The 17,355-nt window shown below is 56.7% G+C and overlaps 1 protein-coding gene across 1 annotated transcript in view; it reads right to left on the reverse strand.

The window, feature by feature from the left end:
* Positions 1-17,355, reverse strand: part of LOC116956567 (uncharacterized) — a 62,960-nt gene that overhangs the window by 24,355 nt on the left and 21,250 nt on the right. The window contains exons 6-9 of the mRNA XM_076054541.1: positions 15,442-15,669; positions 11,478-11,835; positions 9,539-9,630; positions 7,605-7,991 (exon numbers count right to left, since the gene is read on the reverse strand). Coding sequence (XP_075910656.1) covers positions 7,605-7,991; positions 9,539-9,630; positions 11,478-11,835; positions 15,442-15,669 — 1,065 coding nt within the window. The remainder of the gene's footprint in view (positions 1-7,604; positions 7,992-9,538; positions 9,631-11,477; positions 11,836-15,441; positions 15,670-17,355) is intronic.

Raw genomic sequence — 17,355 nt, forward strand, 5'->3', positions numbered from 1 at the left:
TGTGTCTGTCCGGCAAAACAACCCCCTACCTCCTCGCGGTGCCGGACGGGCAACTCTGTCGTGGACAGCGCTGTGGGGGGAGATCCAATTTTGATTGGCTCCTCCCCTCATGGCATATGTGTCACCACAGGGGCTAAACGGGGGCTCTGGACGGGTGCGAGGGGCTGGTAACCCCTTCACCTTTAATTAATTACCACGAAACCACGAATTAAACTGAAATATGTAACAAATAAGCTTGTGCCGGAGGCCCCGGGGGGCCAGGCGTCTATGACGTCTCCTGGCCAAACCCCAATTGGCGGAGCCAGGAGATTGAATACCTACCCTCGGGGCTACTCCAGAAACAACGAAAAGCCACTACGGGTGGCCACGTGGAATGTTCGAACGCTCACTGCAGAGGAGAGGCTGCCACTCCTCTGTCGGGAGCTGGACCGGTACCGCCTGGATCTATGCGGCATTCAGGAGGTCCGGTGGACCGGCTCTGGCTCCTGCCACCATGAGGGGTGGACAGTCCTCTACTCGGGGCAGCAGACTGGCAAACAACAGGGTGTGGCTCTTCTTTTGAACAAAAGAATGAAGGGGGCGTGGGAGCGTGGCGGTGAGGTGTGGGAAGCTGTAAGCCCCAGGCTACTTTGGGCTCGCCTTCCCATCAACCGGAGGCGAGGAATGGTGGTCGTGGTTACTTATACCCCCACCGAAGATGAACATCCGTGGAGGGATGTAGGCAAAGCCGATGAGTCAGATGCCTTTTATGACCTCCTGTCACAGGTGCTAGCTAAAGTGGCCCCTCGGGACAGAGTCATCATGTTGGGTGACTTCAATGCCCGAGTTGGTCATGATACTGGCACCTGGTCTGGAGTGATTGGAGGGCATGGGCCAGATCAGATCAATAACAACGGTAGGAGGCTGTTAGATTTTTGTGCAGCCCATGGGCTTGTAATTACCAACACGCTCTTCCGGCATCGGCGCATCCACACAACATCATGGATGCATGCCGGGTCCAAGCAAGAACATCTGCTGGACTAAATAGTGACGGACCAGCGAATGCGAGCCCATGTCCTTGACACCAGGACCTACCGTGGAGCTGATCTGCCCTCTGACCATCGACAAGTCATCTGTAAGATGCGCCTGCCATTCTTCCACTCCGGTGGTGGGTGTACACCCAGGACCCCATTCCAACCTAAAGTGGCCTGGTCTCAGTTATCTGATGAAAGTTGCAAGCGAGAATTTCATCATCGCTTGCGGCTGGGATTGGCATCGTCCCCGACTCCTCCTGATGTCGAGGGTAAATGGGCGAGGTTTAGGACTGTGACTCATGCAGCTGCAATGGCTGCTTTGGGTACACGGTCCAGACCTCCCCAGACACCCTGGCTGATAGAGGAGGTGTTCAGGATGGTTGAGAAAAAGCGACAGGCCCACTGTCATCGGCTACAGAATCCCACGTCAGAGAATGTGGAGGCTTACCGCAGCCTTCGCTCGGAGGTTCGGAGAGCCGTGAGGTGCTGCAAGGATGGGTGGTGGTCGCGGGTTGCTGAGGAGATGGAGTCTGCCTCAGTGGCCCGTGATCACAAATCTCTATTTAACTCCATCAAAAAAGTAACCTGCAGCGCCACACCTATTATCATCATTAGGGGAAAAAACGGTGATCCAATTTCCGACCCCCAGGAACAGGTTCGCAGATTTGCTGAGCATTTCTGTGAGGTCCTGGGGGAGGGAAAATCCCTCAGCCAGGAAAACATCGTGGCACAAAGTGAGGATGACCCTGCTGAGGCTGCGGTGCCTCAAATATTGGATAAAGTCACCCCCTGTGAGTGGCTGGCTGAGGTGCCATCTGCTGAGGAAGTATTGAAGGTGATCCGGAGTCTGAGACCAGGAAAGGCAGCGGGCAGAGATGATCTCCCAAGCGAAATACTGAGGGAGGGTGGCGTTTGTGCACAGACTGCCCTATATGACATCATAACAACAGTCTGGACCACTGGACGGGTTCCGCAGGATTGGAAGGATGCCCTGGTGGTCCCCCTTTTTAAGAAGGGGGACTGCACAGACTGTAACAACTACAGGGGCATCTCACTCCTCAGTGTGCCGGGAAAGGTCCTGGCAAGGATTATTCAGCATCGCCTTGCCAGGCACGCTGAGGAGAGGCTTGCGGAGCCCCAATGCGGTTTCAGGAAAGGGCGGTCCTGCACAGATGCCATATTTTCTGTCCGTCTGCTACAGCAGAGGTGTAGGAAATTCCAACAAGACCTACATCTCTGCTTTATTGACCTGGTCAAGGCCTATGATACCATCAGTAGGCCTGGGCTCTGGGTCGTTCTTCGTGCTTTTGGAGTACCTGACCCTCTGCTCACGATCATTAAGGACCTTCATGATGGTGAGCGGGCCCGGGTAAAACTACGTGGCCGGGAGTCAGAGCCATTCCCTGTACACCTTGGGGTGCGACAGGGATGTCCTCTGGCTCCCACATTATTTAACATCTATTTTGACCACGTAGTTCGTGAAGCCTTCAATAGCTGTACCGGGGGAATCTCCATATGGTACAGATATAATGGGAGGCTAGTCGATGCCCGGGTGCGGTCAAGGGATGGCTCCCTATTGCTCAACCACGTTATGTATGCTGTTGATTTGGTAATAGCTGCTCAGTCAGAGGAGGAGTTGGAGACGCTGCTGCTGAGACTGGAGCGTGCCACTAAGAGGTGGGGCCTTACCATCAGCCCCACCAAAACTAAGCACCTGCCTGGGTATTTTGTACCATCGGACACTCCACCCCCACAACTCCAAATCGGTGATGGGGCAGTTGTGGAGAGAGTGGAGAGTTTCCCATACCTGGGCAGTGTGCTTATGACTGGCTCCAGTTTAACAGCAGAGGTCTCACTCCGAATCAGTCGAGCGGCAATATCTTTTCATCGGTTGCGTAACGCTGTGTGGAAGCTACCTGGTATGTCGCTCCGCACTAAGCTTCAGGTCTTCTCGGCCACGGTCATTCCCTCCCTTCTCTACGCTTGCGAAACGTGGACCCCCCTAATGGAACATCTTCGCCGGTTAGAAACATTTAGGCTGGCCTGCCTACGATCCATCCTGGGTTTAACCAGACTGGATTGTGTGAGGAGCTCACAAATCCTTGAAAGATCTGGGCAGGGTCCCATCGGTGAGCTCCTCCGGCAGGCAAGGCTGCGATGGCTGGGTCATGTAGCCCGCATGCCCAGCCACCGCATGCCGAAACAGCTTTTGTTCGGCCGGATTGAGGGGGCTAAGCGGGCGCGGCACGGGCTAGAGAAGAGATGGAGTGATGTGGTACAGGAGGACGTGGAGCTGAGTGGACTTGCCGATGACTGGTACCAGCGGTGTCAAGATCGGCCTCTGTGGAGGAGGCTCGTGAAGGATGCTACTGGGCAGTTGGAGGCAGTCGCCCTCCAACAACAACGGAGGGCGGAGGAGCGACGCTCACAACAGCGAGCGGAGTGCCGGGTGGCTAAAGCACAGCAGGTTGGCACAGTAGGGGGCACAGGTGGTGCATCAGCCAGTCACCTCAGTCAGTCGACCCGTGGCACCTGGGTCTGCCCCGTGACCTCCTGCCAGCGGGCGTTCGACACTTCACGTGGCCTCAGGGTGCACATAGCCTGGCACAAGCGTCGTGGTGACGTCACCGCCACTTAGTGGCGAATGGCGGTTGTTGTTGTTGTCCGGCAAAACAACCCCCTACCTCCTCGCGGTGCCGGACGGGCAACTCTGTCGTGGACAGTGCTGTGGGGGGAGGGCCAATTCCGATTGGCTCCTCCCCTCATGACGTCTGTGTCTACCAGTGGCTATACGGGGGCTCTGGATGGGTGCGAGGGGCTGGTAACCCCTCCACCTTCAATTAATTACCACTAAACCGCGAGTTAAACTGAAATATGTAACTAATAAGCTTGTGCCGGAGGCCCCGGGGGGCCAGGCGTCTATGACGTCTCCTGGCCAAACCCCAATTGGCGGAGCCAGGAGATTGAATATCTACCCTCGGGGCTCCTCCAGAAACAACGAAAAGCCACTACGGGTGGCCACGTGGAATGTTAGAACGCTCACTGTGGAGGAGAGGCTGCCACTCTTCTGTTGGGAGCTGGACCGGTACCACCTGGATCTATGTGGTATTCAGGAGGTCCGGTGGACCGGCTCTGGCTCCTGCCACCATGAGGGGTGGACAGTCCTCTACTCAGGGCAGGAGACTGCCAAACAACAGGGAGCGGCTCTTCTTTTGAACAAAAGAATGAAGGGGGCATGGGAGCGTGGCGGTGAGGTGTGGGAAGCTTTAAGCCCCAGGCTACTTTGGGTTCGCCTTCCCATCAACCGGAGGCGAGGAATGGTGGTCGTGGTTACTTATGCCCCCACCGAAGATGAACATCCATGGAGGGATGTAGGCAAAGCCGATGAGTCAGATGCCTTCTATGACCTCCTGTCACAGGTGCTGGCTAAAGTGGCCCCTCGGGATAGAGTCATCATGTTGGGTGATTTCAATGCCCGAGTTGGTCATGATACTGGCACCTGGTCTGGAGTGATTGGAGGGCATGGGCCAGATCAGCTCAATAACAACGGTAGGAGGCTGCTAGATTTTTGTGCAGCCCATGGGCTTGTAATTACCAACACGCTGTTCCGGCATCGGCGCATTCACACAACATCATGGATGCATGCCGAGTCCAAGCAAGAACATCTGCTGGACTACATAGTGACGGACCAGCGGATGCGAGCCCATGTCCTTGACACCAGGACCTACCGTGGAGCTGATCTGCCCTCTGACCATCGACTAGTCATCTGTAAGATGCGCCTGCCATTCTTCCACTCCGGTAGTGGGTGTACACCCAGGACCCCATTCCAACCTAAAGTGGCCTGGTCTCAGTTATCTGATGAAAGTTGCAAGTGAGAATTTCATCATCGCTTGCGGCTGGGATTTGCATCGTCCCCGACTCCTCCTGATGTCGAGGGTAAATGGGCGAGGTTTAGGACTGTGACTCATGCAGCTGCAATGGCTGCTTTGGGTACGCGGTTGGTTGAGAAAAAGCGACAGGCCCACTGCCATCGGTTACAGAATCCCAAGTCAGAGAATGAGGAGGCTTACCGCAGCCTTCGCTCGGAGGTTCGGAGAGCCGTGAGGCGCTGCAAGGATGGGTGGTGGTCGCGAGTTGCTGAGGAGATGGAGTCTGCCTCAGTGGCCCGTGATCACAATTCTCTATTTAACTCCATCAAAAAAGTAACCTGCAGCGCCACACCTATTACCATCATTAGGGGAAAAAACGGTGATCCAATCTCCGACCCCCAGGAACAGGTTTGCAGATTTGCTGAGCATTTCTGTGAGGTCCTGGGGGAGGGAAAATCCCTCAGCCAGGAAAACATCGTGGCACAAAGTGAGGATGACCCTGCTGAGGCTGCGGTGCCTCAAATATTGGAAGAAGTCACCCCCTGTGAGTGGCTGGCTGAGGTGCCATCTGCTGAGGAAGTATTGAAGGCGATCCGGAGTCTGAGACCAGGAAAGGCAGCGGGCAGAGATGATCTCCCAAGCGAAATGCTGAGGGAGGGCGGCGTTTGTGCACAGACTGCCCTATATGACATCATAACAACAGTCTGGACCACTGGACGGGTTCCGCAGGATTGGAAGGATGCCCTGGTGGTCGCCCTTTTTAAGAAGGGGGACTGCACAGACTGTAACAACTGCAGGGGCATCTCACTCCTCAGTGTGCCAGGAAAGGTCCTGGCAAGGATTATTCAGCATCGCCTTGCCAGGCACGCTGAGGAGAGGCTTGCGGAGCCCCAATGCGGTTTCAGGAAAGGGCGGTCCTGCACAGATGCCAAATTTTCTGTCCGTCTGCTACAGCAGAGGTGTAGGGAATTCCAACAAGACCTACATCTCTGCTTTATTGACCTGGTCAAGGCCTATGATACCATCAGTAGGCCTGGGCTCTGGGTCGTTCTTCGTGCTTTTGGAGTACCTGACCTTCTGCTCACGATCATTAAGGACCTTCATGAAGGTGAGCGGGCCCGGGTAAAACTACGTGGCCGGGAGTCAGAGCCATTCCCTGTACACCTTGGGGTGCGACAGGGATGTCCTCTGGCTCCCACATTATTTAACATCTATTTTGACCACGTAGTTCGTGAAGCCTTCAATAGCTGTACCGGGGGAATCTCCATATGGTACAGATATAACGGGAGGCTAATCGATGCCCGGGTGCGGTCAAGGGATGGCTCCCTATTGCTCAACCACGTTATGTATGCTGATGATTTGGTAATAGCTGCTCAGTCAGAGGAGGAGTTGGAGACGCTGCTGCTGAGACTGGAGCGTGCCACTAAGAGGTGGGGCCTTACCATCAGCCCCACCAAAACTAAGCACCTGCCTGGGTATTTTGTACCATCGGACACTCCACCTCCACAACTCCCAATCGGTGATGGGGCAGTTATGGAGAGAGTGGAGAGTTTCCCATACCTGGGCAGTGTGCTTATGACTGGCTCCAGTTTAACAGCAGAGGTCTCACTCCGAATCAGTCGAGCGGCAATATCTTTTCATCGGTTGCGTAACGCTGTGTGGAAGCTACCTGGTCTGTCGCTCCGCACTAAGCTTCAGGTCTTCTCGGCCACGGTCATTCCCTCCCTTCTCTACGCTTGCGAAACGTGGACCCCCCTAATGGAACATCTTCGCCGGTTAGAAACATTTAGGCTGGCCTGCCTACGATCCATCCTGGGTTTAACCAGACTGGATTGTGTGAGGAGCTCACAAATCCTTGAAAGATCTGGGCAGGGTCCCATCGGTGAGCTCCTCCGGCAGGCAAGGCTGCGATGGCTGGGTCATGTAGCCCGCATGCCCAGCCACCGCATGCCGAAACAGCTTTTGTTTGGCCGGATTGAGGGGGCTAAGCGGGCGCGGCACGGGCTAGAGAAGAGATGGAGTGATGTGGTACAGGAGGACGTGGAGCTGAGTGGACTTGCCGATGACTGGTACCAGCGGTGTCAAGATCGGCCTCTGTGGAGGAAGCTCGTGAAGGATGCTACTGGGCAGTTGGAGGCAGTCGCCCTCCAACAACAACGGAGGACGGAGGAGCGACGCTCAGAACAACGAGCGGAGCGCCGGGTGGCTAAAGCACAGCAGGTTGGCACAGTAGGGGGCACAGGTGGTGCACCAGCCAGTCATCTCAGTCAGTCGACCCGTGGCACCTGGGTCTGCCCCGTGACCTCCTGCCAGCGGGCGTTCGACACTTCACGTGGCCTCAGGGTGCACATAGCCTGGCACAAGCGTCGTGGTGACGTCACCGCCACTTAGTGGCGAATGGCGGTTGTTGTTGTGTGTATGTATGTGTGTATGTATGTGTGTGTGTATGTATGTGTGTGTATGTATGTGTGTGTATGTATGTGTGTGTATGTATGTGTGTGTGTCTGTGTATGTGTGTGTATGTGTGTGTGTATGTGTGTGTGTGTCTGTGTGTGTCTGTGTGTGTATGTGTGTGTGTATGTGTGTGTGTCTATGTGTGTGTGTGTGTCTGTGTGTGTATGTGTGTGTATGTGTGTATGTGTGTGTATGTGTGTATGTATGTATGTGTGTCTGTGTGTGTCTATGTATGTGTATGTCTGTGTGTGTGTCTGTGCGTGCTCACATGGCACATGAGGTCCGCGTGCTGCTGCTGCTGCTGGGTGAGGAGGATGAGGGGGTGCACGCCGTGTGGGGGCCCCTCCCTGGGGCCCTCCCTGGGGCCCTCCCTGGGGCCCTCCCTGGGGCCCTCCCCAGGCTCCTCCCCAGGCTCCTCCCCAGGGCCCTCCCCGGGGCCCTCCCTAGGCTTCTCCCTGGGGCTCTCCCTGGGACCCTCCCTGGAGCCCTCCGTGGGGCCCTCCCTGGGGCCCTCCCTGGGGCCCTCCCTGGGGCCCTCCCTGGGGCCCTTCCCAGGGCCCTCCCCAGGGCCCTCCCTGGGCCCCTCCATGGGGCCCTGCACCACGGCCACTGAGCTCCTCCTCCGCAGGCTGCGGTCCACCAACCTCTGTGCGGCCTTCAAGGAGTAACAGAAACATCGTCATCAGCTTCATCATCAGCATCGTCATCAGCAACATCATCATCAGCAACATCGTCATCAGCTTCATCATCAGCAACATCGTCATCAGTAACATCGTCATCAGCAACATCATCATCAGCATCATCATTAGCAATAGTCATCATCGTCATCAGCAACATCGCCATTATCATTAGCAACATTGTCATCATCATCATCATCAGCAACTTCGTCATCATCATCATCATCAGTAACATCGTCATCATCATCACCAGCCATATTGTCATCATCATCAGCAACTTCGTCATCATCATGATCATCAGCAACAACGTCATCAGCAACATCGCCATTATCATCAGCAACATTGTCATCATCATCAGCAACATTGTCATCATCATCATCAGCAACTTCGTCATCATCATCATCATCAGCAACTTCGTCATCAGCAACATAGTCATCATCATCACCAGCAACATTGTCATCATCATCATCAGCAACTTCGTCATCATCATCATCAGCAACAACGTCATCAGTAACATCGTCATCAGCAACATCATCGGCAACAGAAATACCGTTGTCGTCATCATCATCAGCAAAGGCAAATCGTTGTCATCATTCGTCAGCAACAGTCGTCATCAGCAGCAACATCAGCAACATCATCATAGGCAACTGCTGCTGATACTCGCTAACAGCACTTGCCCCTACGGCCCTGTGAGGCTATACGGGGGAGCTTTGTCTTTCTCTCCTTCATAGGTAACTGCTGCTGATACTCGCTACTAACAGCACTTGCCCCCACACAGCCTGCAAGAGGCTACACGGGGGATCTTTGTCTGTGTTCATAGGTGCTGCTGATACTCGCTACTAACAGCACTTGCCCCTGCGGCCTGCAAGAGGCTACACGGGGGAGCTTTGTCTTTGTCTCCTTCATAGGCAGCTGCTGCTGATACTCGCTACTGACAGCACTTGCCCCCACACAGCCTGCAAGAGGCTACACGGGGGATCTTTGTCTTTGTGTTCATAGGTGCTGCTGATAGTCGCTACTAACAGCACTTGCCCCTGCGGCCTGCAAGAGGCTACACGGGGGATCTTTGTCTTTGTGTTCATAGGTGCTGCTGATAGTCGCTACTAACAGCACTTGCCCCTGCGGCCTGCAAGAGGATACACGGGGGAGCTTTGTCTTTGCCTCCTTCATAGGCAGCTGCAGCTACTGTTGTGTGAGTGTGGGGAGCGGTGGGTCTAGCGGTTAGCGCTACGCTGCGCTATGAACCCGGCGACCCGGGTTCGATTCCCGCTCAACACCGGTGACGATTATCTGAACCGGCCCTGGGCCTCTACCTAGGTCGACTCAGCCTCAAATGAGTACCTGCTGCGGTGTGTAGTAAGCATCGCCACTAGGGAGACAAAGGCGGCCGGGCGTGGTGCTGCTGGCCACCCACCCACCCACCCCCGCGCGTGTGCCGTGGCCGCCCTTCATAGGTGCTGCTCGCCAGCAGCACTTGCCCCTGCGGCCCGCAAGAGGCTACGCGGGGGACCTTCGCCCGCCTTACCTGCCATGACGCCGGCCTGTGGCACGGAGAGTCCTTGCGTCTGCACGGCGAGCTGCCGGCCTGACCCACCGCCACTGCCGTCGACATCGCGTCTGCTCGGCAAAGATCGCCACCGCACAACCGCACAGCAGCAGCAACAGCAGCAGCAGCAGCAGCCATACACAGACACACGCAACAACAACAACAACTACCGCCATTCGCCACTAAGTGGCGGTGACGTCACCACCACGACGCTTGTGCCAGGCCATGTGCACCCTGAGGCCACGTGAAGTGTCGAACGCCCGCTGGGCAGGAGGTCACGGGGCAGACCCAGCAGGTGCCACGGGTCGACTGACTGAGATGACTGTGGCTGATGCACCGCCCGTGCCCCCTACTGTGCCAACCTGCTGTGCTTTAGCCACCGGGCGCTCCGCTCGTTGTTGTGAGCGTCGCTCCTCCGCCCTCCGTTGTTGTTGGAGGGCGACTGCCTCCAACTGCCCAGTAGCGTCCTTCACGAGCCTCCTCCTCCACCAGAGGCCGCTCTTGACACCGCTGGTACCGGTGGTGACCGAGACGACTGAGATGACTGTGGCTGATGCACCACCTGTGCCCCCTACTGTGCCAACCCGCTGTACTTTAGCCACCCGGCGCTCCGCTCGTTGTTGTGAGCGTCGCTCCTCCGCCCTCCCGTTGTTGTTGGAGGGCGACTGCCTCCAACTGCCCAGTAGCGTCCTTCACGAGCCTCCTCCACAGAGGCCGATCTTGACACCGCTGGTACCAGTGGTGACCGAGACGACTGAGATGACTGTGGCCGATGCACCACCCGTGCCCCCTAACTGTGCCAACCTGCTGTGCTTTGAGCCAACCCGGCGCTCCGCTCGAACGCTGCCAACAAGCGCGGACTTCACAGGAGGATTTCTCCGCCAATGTGGCTCTCCGCCTGATGATGCCGGTAGGCAAAATACCGGCGAGGCGTCACGGGTGCTCGGACCGCAAATGCTGTGGCTTGGCCCTCCAAGCACGCAAGCGGCCGGTGCTGTACTAGAAACGCAATGGGCACGTTGTGTTCACGTGATGACAAACCCATGACTAAGTGGCCGTGTATGGTGGTGGCGTGTTGGACGACACAACATTTAAATATATATAGGCGATCGAACCCAAAAAAAACACCTGTATTATGATATTGGTCGCGGAAGCCTACGTGTTAAACTGCACTATACACTACTATACACTACACTATACACTACACACTACACTATACATTACACTATACACTACACTATACACGTGACTATCCACTACACTATACACTACACTATACACTACACTACACTATACACATGACTATACACTACACACTACACTATACACATGACTATACACTACACTATACACTGCACTATACACATGACTATACATTACACTAAACACTACTATACACTACACTATACACTACTAAACACTACACTATACACTACACACTACACTACACACTACACTATACACTACACTATACACACTACACTCTATACACTACACTACACTCTATACACTACACTACACTATACACTACACACTACACTATTACACACTACACTATACACTACACGCTACACTACACACTACACTACACTCTATACACTACACTATACACTACACTATACACTACTATACACTACACTATACACTACACTATACACTACACACTGGTGCTGTACTCGTAACGAAATGGCCACGTTCTGTTCACGTGACACCAAACCTCACCGAGTGGCCATGCCGGGGGTGGTGGCGGCCTCGACGACACAACAACGGTGATAAATAAATAAATAAATATTCCCACGCTACACAACCCCCCGGTAACATTAACCACCACCCCACCCCTCGTCGTCAATTCACGTCGTCAAGTCTAGGGGGGAGGCCTCTCCGGTAAAAACCGCACGACTCCACGGACGGATCTCACCTCCGGCCAGTGGCCCCTCCTCCTTCTCATCCTCCTCGTCCACCTCCTCCACCTCGTCCACCTCCTCCTCCTCGTCCACCTCCTCATTGTCCCCCGCGGGGGTCACCAGCCCCGCGACCTGTGACCCCGCGGAGGCCACGTGGGTTCCAGGGGGCAGCAGCCCCGCGACCTGTGACCCCGCGGAGGCCACGTGGGTTCCAGGGGGCAGCAGCCCCGCGACCTGTGACCCCGCGGAGGCCACGTGGGTTCCAGGGGGCAGCAGCCCCGCGACCTGTGACCCCGCGGAGGCCACGTGGGTTCCAGGGGGCGGCAGCTCCGGCGATCCGCCAACCCGGGAGCCGTCCTCGAGCAGCCTCACCTGGTGACCACGGGGGAGGGGGAGGACGACGACGAGGTGAAGATGACGTGGTGACGATGACGATGACGTGGTGACGATGACGATGATGACGTGGTGACGACGTGGTGGTGACGCGGAGACAAGGCCACCCCTAGTCTCACTCTAAGCTTGAACCCCAACACGAACCCAACCCGAACCACAAGGCCACCCCTAGTCTCACTCTAAGCTTGAACCCCAACACGAACCCAACCCGAACCACAAGGCCACCCCTAGTCTCACTCTAAGCTTGAACCCCAACACGAACCCAACCCGAACCACAAGGCCACCCCTAGTCTCACTCTAAGCTTGAACCCCAACACGAACCCAACCCGAACCACAAGGCCACCCCTAGTCTCACTCTAAGCTTGAACCCCAACACGAACCCAACCCGAACCACAAGGCCACCCCTAGTCTCACTCTAAGCTTGAACCCCAACACGAACCCAACCCGAACCACAAGGCCACCCCTAGTCTCACTCTAAGCTTGAACCCCAACACGAACCCAACCCGAACCACAAGGCCACCCCTAGTCTCACTCTAAGCTTGAACCCCAACACGAACCCAACCCGAACCACAAGGCCACCCCTAGTCTCACTCTAAGCTTGAACCCCAACACGAACCCAACCCGAACCACAAGGCCACCCCTAGTCTCACTCTAAGCTTGAACCCCAACACGAACCCAACCCGAACCACAAGGCCACCCCTAGTCTCACTCTAAGCTTGAACCCCAACACGAACCCAACCCGAACCACAAGGCCACCCCTAGTCTCACTCTAAGCTTGAACCCCAACACGAACCCAACCCGAACCACAAGGCCACCCCTAGTCTCACTCTAAGCTTGAACCCCAACACGAACCCAACCCGAACCACAAGGCCACCCCTAGTCTCACTCTAAGCTTGAACCCCAACACGAACCCAACCCGAACCACAAGGCCACCCCTAGTCTCACTCTAAGCTTGAACCCCAACACGAACCCAACCCGAACCACAAGGCCACCCCTAGTCTCACTCTAAGCTTGAACCCCAACACGAACCCAACCCGAACCACAAGGCCACCCCTAGTCTCACTCTAAGCTTGAACCCCAACACGAACCCAACCCGAACCACAAGGCCACCCCTAGTCTCACTCTAAGCTTGAACCCCAACACGAACCCAACCCGAACCACAAGGCCACCCCTAGTCTCACTCTAAGCTTGAACCCCAACACGAACCCAACCCGAACCACAAGGCCACCCCTAGTCTCACTCTAAGCTTGAACCCCAACACGAACCCAACCCGAACCACAAGGCCACCCCTAGTCTCACTCTAAGCTTGAACCCCAACACGAACCCAACCCGAACCACAAGGCCACCCCTAGTCTCACTCTAAGCTTGAACCCCAACACGAACCCAACCCGAACCACAAGGTCACCCCTAGTCTCACTCTAAGCTTGAACCCCAACACGAACCCAACCCGAACCACAAGGCCACCCCTAGTCTCACTCTAAGCTTGAACCCCAACACGAACCCAACCCGAACCACAAGGCCACCCCTAGTCTCACTCTAAGCTTGAACCCCAACACGAACCCAACCCGAACCACAAGGCCACCCCTAGTCTCACTCTAAGCTTGAACCCCAACACGAACCCAACGTGAACCACAAGGCCACCCCTAGTCTCACTCTAAGCTTGAACCCCAACACGAACCCAACGTGAACCACAAGGCCACCCCTAGTCTCACTCTAAGCTTGAACCCCAACACGAACCCAACCCGAACCACAAGGCCACCCCTAGTCTCACTCTAAGCTTGAACCCCAACACGAACCCAACCCGAACCACAAGGCCACCCCTAGTCTCACTCTAAGCTTGAACCCCAACACGAACCCAACCCGAACCACAAGGCCACCCCTAGTCTCACTCTAAGCTTGAACCCCAACACGAACCCAACCCGAACCACAAGGCCACCCCTAGTCTCACTCTAAGCTTGAACCCCAACACGAACCCAACCCGAACCACAAGGCCACCCCTAGTCTCACTCTAAGCTTGAACCCCAACACGAACCCAACCCGAACCACAAGGCCACCCCTAGTCTCACTCTAAGCTTGAACCCCAACACGAACCCAACCCGAACCACAAGGCCACCCCTAGTCTCACTCTAAGCTTGAACCCCAACACGAACCCAACCCGAACCACAAGGCCACCCCTAGTCTCACTCTAAGCTTGAACCCCAACACGAACCCAACCCGAACCACAAGGCCACCCCTAGTCTCACTCTAAGCTTGAACCCCAACACGAACCCAACCCGAACCACAAGGCCACCCCTAGTCTCACTCTAAGCTTGAACCCCAACACGAACCCAACCCGAACCACAAGGCCACCCCTAGTCTCACTCTAAGCTTGAACCCCAACACGAACCCAACCCGAACCACAAGGCCACCCCTAGTCTCACTCTAAGCTTGAACCCCAACACGAACCCAACCCGAACCACAAGGCCACCCCTAGTCTCACTCTAAGCTTGAACCCCAACACGAACCCAACCCGAACCACAAGGCCACCCCTAGTCTCACTCTAAGCTTGAACCCCAACACGAACCCAACGTGAACCACAAGGCCACCCCTAGTCTCACTCTAAGCTTGAACCGCAACACGAACCCAACCCGAACCACAAGGCCACCCCTAGTCTCACTCTAAGCTTGAACCCCAACACGAACCCAACCCGAACCACAAGGCCACCCCTAGTCTCACTCTAAGCTTGAACCCCAACACGAACCCAACCCGAACCACAAGGCCACCCCTAGTCTCACTCTAAGCTTGAACCCCAACACGAACCCAACGTGAACCACAAGGCCACCCCTAGTCTCACTCTAAGCTTGAACCCCAACACGAACCCAACCCGAACCACAAGGCCACCCCTAGTCTCACTCTAAGCTTGAACCCCAACACGAACCCAACCCGAACCACAAGGCCACCCCTAGTCTCACTCTAAGCTTGAACCCCAACACGAACCCAACCCGAACCACAAGGCCACCCCTAGTCTCACTCTAAGCTTGAACCCCAACACGAACCCAACCCGAACCACAAGGCCACCCCTAGTCTCACTCTAAGCTTGAACCCCAACACGAACCCAACCCGAACCACAAGGCCACCCCTAGTCTCACTCTAAGCTTGAACCCCAACACGAACCCAACCCGAACCACAAGGCCACCCCTAGTCTCACTCTAAGCTTGAACCCCAACACGAACCCAACCCGAACCACAAGGCCACCCCTAGTCTCACTCTAAGCTTGAACCCCAACACGAACCCAACCCGAACCACAAGGCCACCCCTAGTCTCACTCTAAGCTTGAACCCCAACACAAACCCAACCCGAACCACAAGGCCACCCCTAGTCTCACTCTAAGCTTGAACCCCAACACGAACCCAACGTGAACCACAAGGCCACCCCTAGTCTCACTCTAAGCTTGAACCCCAACACGAACCCAACCCGAACCACAAGGCCACCCCTAGTCTCACTCTAAGCTTGAACCCCAACACGAACCCAACCCGAACCCGCACCCCGAGATGCCCGGGACCCAGCAGCTCAACGGTGGCCCGGGGGCGCCGCGTGCGTCCGCACCTTGCCGGCGGGAGGCCCCCCGGTCCCCAGGTGGTAGTCCCGCAGGCGCGAGGGCGGCCGCCCTCTGCGGCGGGGACGCTGCTCCCACACGGCGGCGGTGACGTCGGTGGCGGTGGTGGTGACGTTGGTGGTGGTGGTGGTGGTGGCACCACGTGGGTGGAGGGAGCTCCTCAACTCTCGCCGTGGCGGTCCGGCCCCACCAGCACGAGGCCTCCCCCGGCGGTACGACTTCAGCAGCACCGGAAGACGCACGGAGACAAAGGTCACCCGGCTCCACCACTCACCCACTCACCCACTCCACCACTCACCCACTCCACCACTCACCTACTCCATCACTCCCTTACTCCACGACTCCACCACTCCACTACACCACTCCACCACTCCACCACTCACCCACTCCACCACTCACCCACTCCACCACTCACCTACTCCATCACTCCCTTACTCCACGACTCCACCACTCCACTACACCACTCCACCACTCCACCACTCACCCACTCCACCACTCCATCGCTCCACCGCTCCACCGCTCCACCACTCCACCACTCCACCACTCCACCACTCCACCACTCACCCACTCCACCACTCCATCGCTCCACCACTCCACCGCTCCACCACTCCACCACTCCACCACTCCACCACTCCCTTACTCCACCAATCCCCTACTTCTCTACTCCCCCACTCCACCACCCCCCGACTCCCCGACTCCACCACTCCACGACTCCACCACTCCACCACTCACCTACTCCACGAATCCACCACTACCCTACTCCACCACTCCACCACTCCACCACTCACCTACTCCAACGCTCCACCACTCCACCACTCCACCACTCCGCCACTCCACCACTCCACCGCTCCACGACTCCACCACTCCACCACTCCACCACTTCCCCACTCCACCACTACGCCACTCCACTACTCCACCACTCTACCACTCCCCCACTCCACCACTCCACGACCCCACCACTCCACCACTCACCTACTCCACCACTGCACCACTCCACCACTCCCCCACTCCACCACTCCACCACTCCACCACTCCCCCACTCCACCACTGCACCACTCCACCACTCCCCCACTCCACCACTCCCCCACTCCACCACCCCCCGACTCCCCGACTCCACCACTCCACCACTCCACTACTCCATGACTCCACCACTCCACCACTCCGCCACTCCACCACTCCACCACTCCACCACTCACCTACTCCACCACTCACCCACTCCACCACTCCCCCACTCCCCCACTCCACCACTCCCCTACTCCACCACTCCCCCACTCCATCACTCCACCACTCCACCACTCCCCTACTCCCCTACTCCACGACTCCACCACTCCACCACTCCCCTACTCCACCACTCCACCACTCCCCTACTCCACCACTCCACCACTCCACCACTCCCCTACTCCACCGCTCCACCGCTCCACCGCTCCACCACTCCACCACTCCACCACTCCACGACTCCACCACTCCACCACTCCACCACTCCGCCACTCCACGACTCCACCACTACACCACTCCACCACTATGCCACTCCACCACTCCACCACTACCCTACTCCACCACTCCACCACTCCCCCACTCCACCACTCCCCACTCCACCACTCCACCACTCCACCACTACACCACTCCACCACTCCACGACTCCACGACTCCACCACTCCACCACTCCACCACTCCCCTACTCCACAACTCCACCACTCCACCACTATGCCACTCCACCACTCCACCACTCCACCACTCCACCACTACACCACTCCACCACTCCGCCACTCCACCACTCCACCACTCCCCCACTCCACCACTCCCCTACTCCACGACTCCACCACTCCACCACTATGCCACTCCACCACTCCACCACTCCACCACTCCACCACTACACCACTCCACCACTCCGCCACTCCACCACT

This window comes from Petromyzon marinus, chromosome 66 (assembly GCF_048934315.1).
Source record: "Petromyzon marinus isolate PM22_M1 ecotype Great Lakes invasive population chromosome 66, UKy_Petmar_22M1.pri1.0, whole genome shotgun sequence".
Lineage (NCBI taxonomy): Eukaryota > Metazoa > Chordata > Hyperoartia > Petromyzontiformes > Petromyzontidae > Petromyzon > Petromyzon marinus.